The sequence below is a fragment of the Maniola jurtina genome, chromosome 26, assembly GCF_905333055.1.
Source record: "Maniola jurtina chromosome 26, ilManJurt1.1, whole genome shotgun sequence".
NCBI classification, from domain to species: domain Eukaryota; kingdom Metazoa; phylum Arthropoda; class Insecta; order Lepidoptera; family Nymphalidae; genus Maniola; species Maniola jurtina.
In genome coordinates, this window is record NC_060054.1 from 1353657 (window position 1) to 1370142 (window position 16486).

Consider the following 16486-nt stretch of genomic DNA (forward strand, 5'->3'; position numbering starts at 1 on the left):
AAGAGCCACTTTACAAGCAAATGTGCAGAAATTGTATTATTTCGGTTGTTTTTTGCCCTCCAGATCGCTATACCTGGCCGCCAAGCGCGCCACGCTCATGGAGAAAGGGGCCCTGAACAAGGGAGGGACCAATGAGCAGATAGAACCCGAAGTTGACAAGGTAAGGTTGACAAGAAAGTGTATGAAACATGACACACCGCTTGCGTAAAGCGTGGAGGTATGCGTAACCCGGTGTGTAAGAGGGTTACGCGCGTCACTACGCACGTGTCACGTGTAACTACGCAATTGGTGTGAATCAGCCTTTAATTTCAATAAAAAATTGTTCACAGTTGCTTCGCGATGGAGACCGGTTGGATGACATCATTGAGAATCAGACACAGAAAACGCCGCCCAAACAGGTAAACAGGAAATTACTGTACTTGCCAGTAGATTTTAATTTCATTGGAAGTATCCTACGATGCGAAAGTGATGAAGCCTACCCTGAAGTGTACACTTATATGGAAAACTTATAATTGTATTCGCGCGCTCGCTTCGCTCGTAATTTAATATTTTATTGGAGCGAGCATTTTTCTCGTAAAACTCTAGAAAAAGAATTGCTCACAAACAGCTGCTAAAATAACACTCTGTATGGATTTCAATGTGTTTTTTTTAAATTTCATGCTATCAGGAATTGGAAGTTCCTAAAACGAAACATTAAAATCTTTATTATTTGGTGGGTATTCAGAATATTATTATAAAAAAATCTACGGTATTTAACTATAATCATAATCATTTATTTTGCCAGGATATGGCCATGATATTATTTACATATTTATAACTATCACACTAATATTATAAAGGCGAAAGTTTGTGTGTATGTGTATATATTTGTTACTCTGTCACGTCAAAACTACTTGACGGATTTGGCTGAAATTTAGAATGGATATAGATTATACCCTGGATTAACAAATAGGCTACTTTTTATCCTAGAAAATTAAAGAGTTACCGCGGGATTAAAAAAAGTTGTATCCACGTCAACGAATTCATCAGCTTGTTATATATATACTAGCTGATGCCCGCGACTTCGTCCGCGTGGATTTATAGTTTTCAAAATCCCGCGAGAGCACTTTGATTTTCCGTGATAAAGTAGCCTATGTGTTGTGTTAATCAAGGGTATAATCTATCTCCATTCCAAACTTCAGCCAAATCCGTCCAGTAGTTTTTGCGTGAAAGAGTAACAAACATACACACATACACACAAACTTTTGATATTAGTAGATTATATATTAGTAGAATATTTTTATAAAGGAGACACCCAGAAAGAAATCTTTTTACGAGACGCCAACTTTGTCTGAGTAATTTTGACAAAGCTTTTTTTTTGCAGCTTTTACCCGCGTCTGCTAGCCCAGTGACCAATTCCACATTCAAGTCCTACGACAAAGGAGAGCCCAATCCGGAAGAACAAAAGCTACTGACCCCATAGCTACCAAATCAGTAGAAATCCCTAACGTCAGGCAACACTGCCTGAAAACTACCATAATGACAATAAAAATTTAAAATAGAAACGGTTATCGAACAATATTATCAAATCAGCAGACCACGAACGGTAGTAAAACCACTGGCAACACTGCCCCATAAACTCCTGAACAGGGCATTCAAATTAAGTACTTCGCCACGTTTTTTTAAAAAAAAGTTTTGCAAAGTTCCGTCTGCCTTTTAGTACCTACGATACATTTCAATCTAGTATACCATAGCAATGACAGGTATTTCGTAACTCTCATGAACTCGGATTTGAACCGCCGAAAACCGAAAAAAATTACTTGATTTATAAAAAAAAAACAATAATAAAAAATCTCAAGTTTAAGAACAAATTCGTCATTATATTTTAAATTATATACTCATGGCATGGCAGTGTATATGTGGAGTGTTGATTCGGATGGCAAGAGTTTATAAGGCAGTGTGGCTACATCACGTTTAACTTAAATTTACCCCCTTTTTTTAGATAAAAACTACCAAATTAATAGAAAATCCTAAAGTAAGGCAACACTGCCCCAATAGCGCTACCAAAATGACAATTTCGCGGTATGAAAGCTTAATTTTAAAGTAGATTTTCAGTTTTATAAGTTTGTTACAATCACTACTACGTAAGATTTTTAAAAAAAATAATTTTAATAGTATTTAACATGGCATTTGTTGCGTTAACAGTAAAATAGCTTTAGTTTTAAGGTGCACACACATTACTGTGTTGCAACACGGTCGACCAATTAGAGCATGCGCCTCGAGCAAAACCGTCAAGAGTTCCACAACAGATCAGTGTGCATCTTCGTGTAAAATGTATGACTCCTGTTGCCGTCTGCCACGTCACAATACACCACAGTAATGTGTTTGCACCTTTAGTTTTTAAGTGGAACTACAGTACTTATTTCGTGTTTTTTTTTTATTCATGTATGGCAATGCGCTTGCAGTTTTTTTTTATAGTAAGGCGACATTTTAAAAAACTAAATATGTAATAGACTATTTCCATTTTTTCCAATTACTTCCACTGAAATCGAAAGCATCACAAGTATTTTATTTTTTTGCAATTATTTAAGCTAGTCAATTTTTAATAATTTGTTGATATTTTCGTCTTTTTAACTTTTTTTTTTACTAGCTATACTTACCCAATTTTTTAATAATTAAAAATAACGATTTTGTATAAATAATGATTTAAAATAAGTTTTTTTTTTAAATATAAATATGTTTTTACTCTTCTATTTGTTTTACAGTAAAGAAAAATGTCGCCTAGAATATAAACGTTTAAAATTTTACAATTTATTATGTGCTTTTAGTATATAAATGTTGTGGATGTTATATTTTTAATAAGTTAACTATTCCACTTATTTATTCACACACTTGTGTATGTGAATGCGAACGTACGTAGTTTTATTGTGTGTGTGCACACATACATCCATCCAAATAGAAAATATATGTCAAGCTAAGCTTTTTAGAAAACATATTGTTATAAAAATATTAAGAAATTATACATAAATAAAAAATATGTTATAGGTATTTTTGCATTTTTAACAAATCGATTTTTTACTATTTTATCTGTAGTTATACTTTGTAGTTTTTATAGATTTTGTTATTATTACCAGTAAACTTTTTTTCTTAAAGCCTTTTCCAAAATTGTGCCTTATTAAGTGTTTACAAAAAAAACCGGTGCTGTTTTTGTCCCAAGTAATTTATTAATGCTGACCAATGCAATGTTTTTAAAACATAAATTATAATATTAGATGTATGAAATTAAAAAAAGTCCGAATTTTGCACTGTGTCCATTTTTAACAATTTAACTAGTAGAAATTAAAAACTTTTATATGGCAACCTTGAAAACCATGTAGTTTTATAAACAATTTTTTAACAAAATATATAATATTATGTTACGAATGTTTTTAAAGCTGTTATAAATTACATAATATGTAAACTTTATCGTACAAAATAATCTTGTGAACCATTTTTATACATATAAATTTATTGTACTGTTTTACAATGTCATATTTTATAATAAATATGGATGGTGCAAAGTTGTTTTTTTATTTATAAATCCAGCTTAGCTAGTTTTCTCCGATACTCTACCCGCGGAAGGAAGTTAGTATACAAAGTACTATAAGGCTGTCTCTGTTACGTAATTCCATACAAATGACAGACAAAAATCTCAGAGCATATTAACCGTTTTGAGTCACTATTTTTTCGAATTGAATTTTGAATATTTTCGAATTTCCCTTCATGTTTTCATAATTTTATATTCCATCCATTGGCATTTAGAGGCATACATTAGGCGGTGGTCTGTAACAAAAGTGTAACAAACGCCGAACGTCGCGTCCAGCGTTTGCTGACGCTGTACGCGGCGCAGCGCTGTTTGCGATGGTCACACAGAAGTGTTTTAGTTTCGCGCATGCGCTCAATGTGAATGGACGTGAGCGATTAAAATATGGATGAACAAACAATTTTAAGAGTTCTTCTCGAAGAGGAAGAAGATGATGATCTCGTTCTACAAATGTTATTGAAACAGGACTGAAGAAAAAGACGTCACGATCTTTTCGTGAAGAGAGAGGTCGAGGGTTGTTTCAATACGTTGATAAAAAAACATTTATGTACTAACGATGCCTAGTTTAAAGAATTCTTTCGTATTTCAAAGGATCAGTTTACCAATTTTACCATCTTGTATGTAAAAACACGCGCGTCCGGTACGCCAGAATGCTCCGAAATGCCTGCGTAGGCGGCGTACGACCGATGGACGCGGCGCACGGCGTTCGTGCGCCGCGTCAGGCGTCTGAGAGAGACCACTATAGTGCATTTCCATAGTAAGCATTCATAGGCCGCGTATAGCGTCACGTCGGACGCGACCTACGGCGTTTGTTACAGACCACCGCCTTAAATTACCACAGATGACAGATGCCGTTAGTTATTCTTATTAACTACAGTTGGCAACACTGTTCAAATGTCAGTATCAGATGACATTTATAATTTGTAGTCTGTGGATGACATCCTGATTCCAAATTCAAAGTTGCCGAACATCTGCGGCACAGCCTTTTTTACTGTACTGCTAAAGCTGTCTTATGCCTACGCAGACAGGTTAATAGTCCAAGAGCTAGTACATTTTTAAAGATTTCCTACAAAATAATAGTCTCAGAGCCAACCTATATAATGAGTTTAGAAATAAAACACTTCATACAAAACGGAAAACCTTCATTTATTTAACACACTGATACATATTAGGGAATATTCGCGAGGTAGTCTTTAACGTGGGCGGGCTCGAGCCTACGGAACCCGCTCGCGTCGCAGATCCCCACCTCGATGTTGTCGGCCGTCATTGCGCCCTCGAACCCTTCTTTGAGAGTCAGTATTGCCGTGTGGACTGCATCATCCAGCTCCAATTCTTCTGTGTACCTGAGAGAAACGAAAATAGATTATTACTAGCTGACGCCCGCGACTTCGTCCGCGAGGATTTAGGTTTTTCGAAATCCCGTGGGAACTCTTTGGTTTTCCGGGATAAAAAGTAGCCTATGTGCTAATCCAGGATATTATCTATCTCCATTCCGAATTTCAGCCAAATCCGTCCAGTAGTTTTTGCGTGAAGGAGTAACAAACACACACACACACACACACACACACACACACACACACACACACACACACAACATACAAACTTTCGCCTTTATAATATTAGTGTGATAGTGTGATGTGATAGTGTGAAGTGTGATGACACATGCGACTTGAATAGTAGATTAATAAAATTCAAATTCAAAGTATTTTTATTCAATTAAACTTTTACAAGTGCTTTTGAATCGTCAAAATAATCTACCACTGGTTCGGAATGCCGTTCCTACTGAGAAGAACCAGCAAGAAACTCGGCGGTTGCTCCTTTCAAGTATTCAATATACAATAATATGCCATTATTGTATACCAATAGACTTATAGGTTTGCAAGAGTATCGCAAATCACACTATCACACTAATATTTTAAAGGCAAAAGTTTGTATCAGTATATGTGTGTGTGTGTATGTTTGTTACTCCATAAGGCAAAAACATGATTTAGTAGTTCATAAAAAATCAAAAAAAAAAAAAAAAACCAACATTTTTTCTGTGGAATAAGAAAGGTCTATTTTATCATCTGTAGTAAAAAAAAAGTTCATCAATTTAATATCTACTGCCAGGGCTCCACACTGTACTGAATGTTTGACTTTAAATCAGAGATATTTAGGGGAATTTTGTTAATTTTGTTAATTGTTAGTTTTTTATTTTATAGATTTAATATATAACACATGTTTATGTAACCAGCGATAAGAAAACAATAAAGCCTATTTATTATTATTAATATTATTTTAATCATTTGTTTATAAGTAAAAAATCTCTTACCAACCCTATTGGATTTTATTTTAATGTTGCAATCTATACTAATAAATAAAATTGGAGTGTCTGTCTGTAATATCAAAATAACTACCTCATATTAAGCTCATAGGGTTATTTGAACGATACCTTAACTGAATCACACGTTTTTAAAATTTTTGTCTGTTTGAAAAGGCTAATCTTGGGAACGGCTGAACCGATTTTGACGGAATTTTCACAGACAAGTAGAGAATTGACCAGGGAGTAACATAAGCTACTTTTTTAACCGACTTTCAAAAAGGGAGTTGTGTTTTTCTACCTATGTACACCGAAATCTCCGAGATTTCTGAACCGATTTGCGACATTTCTTTTTTAATCGATAGAGGAACTTTGCGACATTGTTTCATAAAAAATTTGGAGTCCAACTCCTCAATCCTGATGCTGCAGGGGATCTGACCAATCCACGCTGGCGAAGCTGCGGGCATCAGCTATATACAATGAAAGTATTCCCTTTACCTTTTCTCGAGGAAGGTCTTGCCATTGTTGAAGTTCTTGCCCATCGCAGTGGCTTTCCACGCGAAGTATGCTCCGGACGGGTCGCACTGGAACAGGTAGGGGCGGTCGCTGTCCCAGCCACAGATCAGCAGTGACACTCCAAACGGACGGACACCGCTAGAACAATGAGTTTACCAGTCAAATTTTTTTAGGAACCAACTCAAAAGGTAAAAAAAACCAGCCAAGTGCGAGTCAGACTCGCGCACTGAGGGTTCCGTACTTGGGTATTTTTTTACATTTTGCTCGATAAATCAAAAACTATTATGCATAAAATCTGTTTTAGAATGTACAGGTAAAGCCCTTTCATATGATACCCCACTTGGTATAGTTATCTTATTTTGAAAATTGAACCACATTTTAATTTTTTTTAAATATGATGTAACCACAAATTTGCAGTTTTCAGATTTATTCCTGTACTTATGCTATAAGACCTACCTACCTAACAAATTTCATGATTCTAGGTCAACGGGAAGTACACTATAGGTTTTGTTGACAGACAGACAGACAACGAAGTGATCCTATAAGGGTTCCGTTTTTCCTTTTGAGGTATGGAACCCTAAAAATGAAAATAAAAAACAATTAACCACAAATACTAAAAAATTGGTCAAATCAAGTTGAACTTGCACACCAAGATTCCCTAACATCATTTTGTACTATTTCTTGTGAAATAACTTTTTAATTTTTAGGGTTCTATACCTCAAAAGGAAAAATGGAACCCTTATAGGATCACTTTGTTGTCTGTCTGTGTGTTTGTCTGTCAAGAAACCTATAGGGTACTTCCCGTAGACCTAGAATCATGAAATTTGGCAAGTAGGTAGGTCTTATAGCACAAGTACAGGAATAAATCTGAAAACCGTGAATTTGTGGTTACATCATTCAAAAAATAATTAAAATGTGTTTCAATTTTCAAAATAAGATAACTATACCAAGTGGGATATCATAATATGAAAGGGCTTCACCTGTACATCCTAAAACAGATTTTTATATATTTTTATGTATAAAAGTTTTTGATTTATCATGCAAAATGTTGGAAAAAATACCCGAGTACGGAACCCTCAGTGCGCGAGTCTGACTCGCACTTGGCCGGTTTTTTTGTGATGTGCCTGTTAAATCGCCCCTACACATCATCTGTCAATGTCAGACACTAATGCATAAACATAGTCTCTAACTAGGGAAATATACTGCACTCGGAGAAGGTGAAAACCATCTCAGTCAAACTGCCTTTGTTCCTGGCGGCAATCAGTATTGGACGAGAACTGTAAAACGGTGGTGATCACAATAGATTGGCAACAGTCAAAATGATACAGGGTCTGAAGTGCCCTGCATAGCCACCAAACCAACAAGATGTCCTGATAGGTATATTGTCTCACCCGGACTGTGTGTACTCCTGCATGACGGTGGCAACCCTCTGCACCAGCTGCGCGGTGGGGATGGGCTCGTGGTACATGAGAAAGTACTGCTGTGCCATCTTGCGGGCCTGCGTCACCAGCAGCCGGTAGTCCGGGCCCATGCCGGAGTACACCATGCCTGGAGAAAGGTTATTACTATGACCAGTGATTAAACAAGTGTAAAATAAAAATTTATAACACCCCCAACAAGTGAAGGTTTACCGTAACTAGAAAAGAGCTGATAACTTTCAAACGGCTGAACTGATTTTCTAGGATTATAGTTATCTAAAGTATCTGAGTTTTCCAAAACATCATTTTCAAATAAATAATTATGTATTTAGGCAACGTCCATCTTGACAGCTTGACATTTGTCTATTGACATAATATTATGAACCTAACAGTTAGTTAACCTTCTTTTCTACAAGAAAACTAGAAAAGAGCTGATAACTTTTAAATGGCTGAAACAATTTTTTTGGATTATAGCTAAGAACACTCTCGATCAAGCCACCTTTCAAACAAAAAAAAACTAAATTAAAATCGGTTCATTCGTTTAGGCGCTACGATGCCACAGACAGATACACAGATGCACAGACACACACGTTAAACTTATAACACCCCCCTTTTTGGTTCGGGGGTTAAAAACAAGTCATGGACTAAGGAGTAAGGTCTAGTACCAACAAGTTTAGCCTTACATTATGTTATACCTATTACTTGAGAGCTCACTCACTCTAGTTCCCTCAGAGGCTACAAAACTACTAAAAGTATGCACCTGAGGAAAGCATTATGTTATGCAATCGAAGAATATGTAAATTTGATTTGCAGCTTGCTAAAACTACTACATTTATACATTGTTAAGATCAACCATCAAGTTTTTTGCTGGTTCTTCTCGGCAGAAAAGACATTCTGAACCAGTGGTAGATGCATTTGACAGTTCAAAAGTACTTGTAAAAGTTTATTTAGATAAAAAAAATTGGTTGTCAGTAAAGTCGGTTTACTGACGATAGTTGAACGTGACAACAAAGGCCGATTGTGCTTTTTTGTCGCTCGTTCCGCGCTCTCGCTTGCACTTCAAGCCTTACATGGAACGCCTCAGAGCGAGGTAACGCCGCATGAGTCATGTTTTTTCGTGCGTGCAGCCGGCTCTATCGAATTATAAGACGTTGTCACGTCAAAAATTCTATTCTATTAAAAAGGTTCATACCAATATGGCCAGTGATCATCTCCACTTTATTCACACTATGCTCATCATAGAGGAAACTTTTGTGCTTGTTTTCTGTTGCTATCACAACTCCATTTGATGCTGAAAACAAAGAAAATAAATATTTCATTGAATAATTGAAACTTTTGTATCCATATCAGATTCATTACGATCAACCCATCGCCGGCTCAATACTGAGCACAGGTCTCCGAATGAGAAGATGTTAGCTATAGTACACACTGGCATTGTCTGCACAACTCTGTTAGTGTGTGCCTAAACTCCGTGTCCGGGACCGAACCCACAACCACTCGAATTAATCTTCGTCTTAACCACTAGGTTATCACGGCTATGAGAGCAGTCTTCTTCAAATAAGTAGGTTAAACGTATAATTTTAAGATCAAACTTTTTGTCATTAATCATTATGGATGACTAAACAATAACCTATAAAATATACAAAAAATTACCTTTAATACCGACAGACGTCCCGCCGGCGGCTACAGCGGCTAGAGCATATTCGATTTGTACTAATTTACCTGACGGGCTGCAATAAAATAGCAAGGAAATTAAGTTTCAAGCAAAAAGTCACTTTCGAAATCGAAGTTTGAAAACACCGGTTTATTACGAGTTTTGAGAAGCATTTTACAGGAAACTTGAAAAGCATAGCTAGTGAACTAGTAAATACGTTATTCTTAATAGCAATTCTATTTAAAAGATATTAATTTACCTGAATGTTGTTAGAGAAAAACTGTAGCGCTCAGACGCCATGATTACAAAGCAAATTATTGTCAAAATTCAAATGTCAAATTAGAATTGTTTTTTTTATATACAGCTCTGGCTTCTAGCTCTTTTGAACCTCAAAATTAAAATTTGAAGTAAAAAATTGCAGAATCATGAAAAAAATCGGCAAAGTGCATAAAAATATATTATCAAAACAGAAAAACGAAGAGACGATGATTTATTTCGATGTCGTATGTACTTACCTTTTAACGCTGCGTACCTCGAAATTTGCAAGTACTACTATGGTGAATTAATTTTCTAAAACGAATCGGTAATATCTCAGGTTACCGATTTTATAAAAAAAAAACAAAAACCAGGTATCCAAGGCTGGTATGATTTGATTGGCTATTGAACAGGCCAATGAGTATCGAAGATTCCGCTGAATAATGCGCGCGCACCTTTTCAAAACATTTGTGTCAATTTTATCCCATTTTCGAGCTATTTTTAGGTTTCCGTAAATTGTTTTCGCTTGTGAGTATAGAAAAGAAATGATGTCAAATCTCCGCGGCGTTTCGCCCTTATCCGAAGCAATGTCTGATACATTAGAAAGAAACCGTGGCGAGAAAGCGCTTCTTACAAAAACTCCATCGCAAAGTCAAGTATTTTTACATAAAACGACTACGAACAGTGCTAAAAACTATTCTGATAAGAATGGGAACGATGTGACGAAGACTATCCATAAAGGAAGGCGTACATTTGCGTTCTGGACCCTCGTTTGTCTGTTATTTGTGTTGGCTATTGGAAATTTGGTTTTGACTTTTACTATTCTCGCGGTTTTGAGGCTTGGTCAAGGTAATGATTGGTTTTCATACCATCCTTATCTATACTAATATTATAAATGCGAAAAAATATGTTTGTCTATCAGTCTGCTTTTCACGGCCCATCTATTTAACCGAATTTTACAAAAAAAAAAAAAAAAAATTAAACAAACAAACGTGGACGATGGTCCCGGACATCATCTGGTCAATTTTTTTTATAAGTTCTGGATAGTTAGACAAGTTCTGCAGTTTGCTTTTAAAACTAGGTAGGTACTTACCTACGAGTACTTACTAGCATTTGATCAGGGTAAAGGTTTGAAAATAAAAAAGAACAATTTATAAAATATTATTTACTTCATGTAGGCCAACGCCAAATAAGGCTATTATAAGAGCTCCTTTAGATATAACTAGCTGATACCCGCGACTTCGTTCGCGTGGTAGTAGGTTTTTTAAAATTCCCGTGGGAACTCTTTGATTTTCCGGGATGAAAAGTAGCCTATGTGCTAATCCAGGGTATAATCTATCTCCATTGTAAATTTCAGCTCAATCCGTCCAGTAGTTTTTGCGTGAAAGAGTAACAAACATACACACACACACACACATACAAACTTTCTCCTTTATAATATTAGTTTGATGTGATTATTTCATACGTTATTTCAGGCCTGGAAAGCATGGAATTCCTTCCAGAACATAATGCGATGAAGTTCTTTGGTACAGCTGACCTGGACCATGTGTATAAGAGAGATGGCCTCATAGAGAGCTTCCGAGACACACCCATGAGTATTACCAGCGACAATGGATCTGTGCTGTTTAACTTACAGACAAGGTAACTAGAGCCTTGATAGCTCAATGGTTGAGGAGCGGACTGAATTCCGAAGGGTTGGCGGTTCAAACCCCACCCGTTGAACTATTGTTGTACCCACTCCTGGCACAAGCTTTACGCTTAATTGGAGGGGAAAGGGGAGTATCAGTCATGATTAGCATGGCTATATTCGTTTAAAAAATATATATTTTTTACATTTATGTAATTTTAATAAGTGTTGCTCACCCATAGATTTCTTATTTAAATAATAAATTACCATGAGTGTGATCTAAGTACTTAAGTAAGAGCAGTAATAGCCAAATGGTTAAGTTGTTCGCTTCCTATTGCTTTCTAAGCTATTCTAATCATGTATCACTAGCTTTAACGATGAAGGAAAATCCTGGGGAATCCTGCATGCCTGGGAGTTCTCCATAATACTGGCCAGCAGTCAGTGTGGTGTACTATATCCAAATTCAAATTCAAAATATTTTTATTCAATTAGACTTTTACAAGTTCTTTTGAATCATCAAAAGCATCTACCACTGGTTCGGAATGCCTTTCCTACCAAGAAGAACCAGCAAGAAACTCGGCGGTTGCTCTTTTCAAAGATCCTGAAGTGAAGACCCATCTCGTGCTCAATAGTGGGTCGTTCATGGGTTGATCACGATGATGATTTGATCTAAATTCACTGGCAAGAAGTTAGTCGCATGTAGCTACATCTCTATGGATGCAACTAAACGCAGCAATTAAATATGTGTATTGCAGATTATCCAGAGCTGATACAAAACTCGTGGTAAACGCATCAGGTGTCTTTGTACGAGGCGTCAATTCCCTGGAGCTGTCAGACCCTGACTCCGGCGAGCAAGTGTTCAGCACTGCCAGCCCCATGCTCACACTAGGAGACACACTGAACAACCTCAATGCTAAGGTAAATCCCTTCCGAACCCATTCAGCATCAGGTGTCTTTGTACGAGGTGTCAGATCCTGACACTGGCGAGCAAGTGTTCAGCACTGCCAGCCCGATGCTCACACTTGGAGACACAGTGAACAACCTCAATGCTAAGGTAAGTCCCTTCCGAACCCAAACTAACTGCCTAAGGCAGCCTTGTTGCTCTGAGCAATAAGGCCGCCTTTGCATACAATTGTTTTTAGTTTTTTGTGTTGATTGTTTCATGTTTTGTGTGCAATAAAGTTTTTATCTATATATCTTTTGAGGTACAGAATCCTAAAAAAGATGGCACTTGTATGGAATTCTTCGAGACATCTATTCCTTGGAGCTAATATTAATTACTATCACACTATCACATCACACTAATATTAAAGGCAAAAGTTTGTGTGTGTGTATGTTTGTTACTCTTCACGCAAAAGTTACTGAACAGATTTGGCTGAAATTTGGAATGGAGATAGATTATACTCCAGATTCGCATATAGGCTACTTTTTATCCCGGAAAATCAAAGAGTTCCCACGGGGTTTTTTAAAAACCTACATACACGAGAAGGAAGTCGCGGGCATTAGCTAGTTAGTATTAATAGGAAAATTCGGGCATTAGCTAGTTAGTATTAATAGGAAAATTCGGGCATTAGCTAGTTAGTATTAATAGGAAAATTCGGGCATTAGCTAGTTAGTATTAATAGGAAAATTCGATTATTTTACAGCAAGTAGCAACCAAGCGCATCTCGTCACCAGTAGACGAAGACCTGACCTTCAGGTCCGAAGCGTCAGCTCACCTCCGTGGAGCAGAAGGCACTCATATGGAATCCAAGGAACTGTTCTGGAAAGCCGACCAGGATATCTACCTAAAATCCATCAATGGTTCCGTGGTATTGAGCGGCAAAGAAGGAGTCTTTATCGATGTCAGATACCTACCAATAGCTTTGCCCTTGAATAAATCAGAAAAGTTCCACGGTACAGGCCAGTTCAAAGTGTGTGTCTGTATGCCTCAAGGCAAGCTGTTCCGCATAGCTGTCCCAAACGGACAGAAAGTTACGTGTTCTCATGTGAATATGACGGATGATTTGAATCCCTGCGCGTAAAACTTGGTTGAATCCATTATACAGGGTGTTTGGTAATCCATACTTAATATTATAAATGCGAAAATGTGTCTGTCAGTCTGTCTGCTATCTTTTCACGGCCCAACAGTTTAACCGATTCTGATGAAATTCGGTACAGAGTCAGCTTATATCCCGGGGTCGGACATAGGCTATTTTTTATCCCGGAAAATCAAAGAGTTCCCACGGGATTCCTAAAGACCCATCTGCTAAACCGATTTGTATTTTTGGTACCGAGGTAGCTTGCGTCCCTGTAATTGATGTAGGCAACTTTTTACCCCGGAAAATCTAACAGTTCCCACGGGATCTTTACAAACCTAAATCCACGCGGACGAAGTCGCGGGCGATTCTCTAGTTAGTATATAATGACGACACGTACCCATGCTGCTTTAATCTGATAAATACAATGCTGAAGTATAATGATGAAATAAATTTCCATTCAAATTTTTTTATGTCAAAGTTTTCATGACCTCCAACGTGCCCTAACTCACTGAGATCGTTGGCCATCTATATAAAGGCGGCGCCAACGATCTCAGTGAGTTAGGGCACGTTAGGGTCATGAAAACTTTGACATAAAAAAAATGTATGGAAATTTTTATAACTTTATTTCGTCATTATACTTCAGCATTGTATTTATCAGATCAAAGTAGCATGGGTACGTGTCGTCATCATATACTAATTACCAAACACCCTGTATATCAGTGTGATCACAAGTTTTATGTAAAAGCAGTGTACCTAAAAATATTGCAACCTGAATAAAATACAGGCGGTATGATTATTTACTTTTAGTCTTTGAATATAGGTTTCGTCTAACAAAGTTAGTGTTCACATGTCTAAATGATTTGAGTAGGTGTGCTGTTCTCTGCGCGTGAAACAAATATGGCTGGCTGACTTAGTAGTTACATAAATGTACGCTTATTGTAACACGGGCAATTGAAATTCCGCAATTCCATGCAATTTAGTCGATTTTGATATTGACTTCATGAAGCAATTTACTGCAATACCTGAAAATTTCAGCAATGTTATGCGAAATAATTGCTTCAGATTGATCCATACGTGTTGCCGAGTGATAATTGCTTTAAAAATTGCGCACGAAGTGCACTATTACACGGGCAATTGAAGTTCCGCAATTCAAGGCAATTTACGTATAGATCAATTATTTTGCATTAAATTGCTGAAAGTGGATGTAAATTGCTTTATGTTGTTGTGGCGTCATAATTGACTAAATTGCCTGGAATTGCGGAATTTCAATTGCCCGTGTAAGCGTACCTTTAGGAAATTTATGTAATATTAATCCAATGATATCGTAAGTTGATAATAAGAAAATATTGTTATTAATCACTAGTACACATTATTATTAGATAGTGTAAACGTGTTCAGTTTTAGTCTAATATGTACTTAGTAGGTGTTTCTAGTCTGCAAATAAAATTGTTAATATATTGTAATATTAGCGTAATAAATTTTGTTGTATATAACCTGTTTTTCAGTTTTCTAGCCCTTGACCTTAGGAGGGGTCTCTCCGTCACTCGCTCCATACAAACGTGGTTCATCTCTCATTGGAATACCAATCATACTCAATGGAATTTTGTTGAAACGTTATGGGAACTAATATCTATGCCTGTGGTTTTCCAGATTTCCTTTAAAATATTCGGTTTCAAAGTTACGTGGTTTTAATACTAGTTAATATTGTTATAATATATATATATGATTTGTGTTTTTTTGATGTTTATGTTTTATGTATGCATATTGCATTGTAATCTTAGAACCTACGGGGGGGACATAGTCTTCTTAGACTAAACCCCCACCAAAAAAAAAAATAAAGAGAAAAAATAAATAAAATAAAGTTACGCGGTCTTAAAAATTCACATACAAATCTTTGAGCCCCTGTAATAAAACTACATATTTTTAGAAAAATCTAAAACGCCACAGGCACAGATATTAGTTTCTAGAATATGTCTGCAATTTGCGGTCACATCGATTAAGATTTTTTTTTTTAAATAAAACACTTCACTACAAAGTAAGTTCTTTATATCTCGTAATGATGTAACAATAATTTACTTCAATTATAGACAAAAATAATATTATTAAAATAATAAGATTAACATTAAAAATGGCTACGGTGTTAAAACTAAAAAAAAAACCGTTACATCTCCAATACTGTGGTAATCTCAGAAAGTACCTAAAAACAAGTGTAAATTAAAAATTTATAACACCCCCGACAAGTGAAGGTTACAGTAACTAGAACAGAGCTGATAACTTTCAAACGGCTGAACCGATTTTCTTGGATGATAGCTAAGACCACTCTCGATCAAGCCACCTTTCAAACAAAAACAAACTAAATTAAAATCGGTTCATTAGTTTAGGAGCTACGATGCCACAGACAGATACACACGTCAAACTTATAACACCCCTCTTTTTGGGTCGGGGGTTAAAAAATACCTATGTAACGTGAAAATGCAAGTTTACAATATGTATAGACCTATTTTATCATTTATATGCCTATTTATGGACAAAAAATAATTTTGGACTTTCAGTTTAAGAGGGGTCTCTCCGTCACTTGCTCCATACAAACGTAAATGTCTCTCATTGGAATACTAACCAATCATACTCAATAGAGTTTTGTAGAAACGTTCCGGGAACTAATATCTGCGCCTGTGGTTTTCCAGATTTCCGTTAAAATATTCGGTTTCAAAGTTACGCGGTCTTAAAAATTCACACACAAACATTTGAGCCCCTGTAATTTTAAAACTACATATTTTTAGAAAAATCTAAAACACCACAGGCACAGATAATAGTTTCTAGAATATGTCTGCAAAATTTCATGTACTTTGGTTGCTTAATATTCAAATGAAATTGGGGCTACGATTGTATGGAGTAAGTGACGGAGAGAGCTCTGTTAACATTTTTTTGCTAATATGCTAGATGCAGACTGTCAATAAATACCGGCAAACTCTTGACAGTCAATAATTATTGACGGTTAAACGCGATAACAATGTCGTATAGCGATATTTATTGACAGTTTTTTCCTTGCCATTTTAAGATACGGACTAATTGAAAATCTTTCGTTTAGTCAAACAACACGAACGGGATATGTTCAAAGAGACGTGTTACAAAAA

The 16486-nt window shown here is 36.3% G+C and overlaps 3 protein-coding genes across 5 annotated transcripts in view; 2 read left to right on the forward strand and 1 right to left on the reverse strand.

Annotated features, from left to right (window-relative positions):
* LOC123878770 (unextended protein-like) overlaps positions 1-3539 on the forward strand; it is a 38244-nt gene extending 34705 nt beyond the window's left edge. Inside the window, exons 15-18 of one of the 3 annotated variants that reach the window (XR_006798875.1) lie at positions 64-160; positions 330-398; positions 1364-1572; positions 2001-3539. Coding sequence is in view for 2 of the 3 variants with exons in the window: in XM_045926078.1 (XP_045782034.1) it covers positions 64-160; positions 330-398; positions 1364-1462 (265 nt within the window). In the remaining variant the exon portion in view is untranslated. Of the gene's footprint in view, positions 1-63; positions 161-329; positions 399-1363 lie in introns of all 3 variants that reach the window. The other 2 variants (XM_045926078.1, XM_045926076.1) reach the window with 2 other exon arrangements.
* A 1148-nt stretch (positions 3540-4687) lies between these two features.
* On the reverse strand, positions 4688-9790 carry LOC123878766 (proteasome subunit alpha type-2). Its single transcript, XM_045926071.1, has 6 exons — positions 9709-9790; positions 9449-9525; positions 8988-9086; positions 7769-7925; positions 6360-6515; positions 4688-4905 (listed from the first exon to the last, which is right to left on the reverse strand). Exons 1-6 carry the CDS (start codon positions 9747-9749, stop codon positions 4731-4733), a joined length of 705 nt encoding a protein of 234 aa, XP_045782027.1. The 5' UTR covers positions 9750-9790; the 3' UTR covers positions 4688-4730.
* Positions 9791-10148: 358 nt separating this feature from the next.
* Positions 10149-14104, forward strand: LOC123878763. Its single transcript, XM_045926067.1, has 5 exons — positions 10149-10553; positions 11180-11345; positions 12087-12249; positions 12978-13373; positions 14065-14104. The coding sequence occupies exons 1-4, from the start codon at positions 10250-10252 to the stop codon at positions 13353-13355; spliced, it is 1011 nt and encodes a 336-aa protein (XP_045782023.1). The 5' UTR covers positions 10149-10249; the 3' UTR covers positions 13356-13373; positions 14065-14104.
* Positions 14105-16486: the final 2382 nt, after the last annotated feature.

Coding starts and splice junctions, on each gene's coding strand:
- LOC123878766 (XM_045926071.1), bottom strand. CDS start 9,749: ATGGCGTCTGAGCGCTACAGTTTTTCTCTAACAACATTCAG. Junction 7,926..8,987: donor GATGATCACTGGCCATATTG/GTATGAACCTTT, acceptor ACCTTTCTCCAG/GCATGGTGTACTCCGGCATG. Junction 6,516..7,768: donor CAGGAGTACACACAGTCCGG/GTGAGACAATAT, acceptor TCATTGTTCTAG/CGGTGTCCGTCCGTTTGGAG.
- LOC123878763 (XM_045926067.1), top strand. CDS start 10,250: ATGATGTCAAATCTCCGCGGCGTTTCGCCCTTATCCGAAGCAATGTCT. Junction 10,554..11,179: donor GGTTTTGAGGCTTGGTCAAG/GTAATGATTGGT, acceptor ACGTTATTTCAG/GCCTGGAAAGCATGGAATTC. Junction 12,250..12,977: donor TGAACAACCTCAATGCTAAG/GTAAATCCCTTC, acceptor ATTATTTTACAG/CAAGTAGCAACCAAGCGCAT.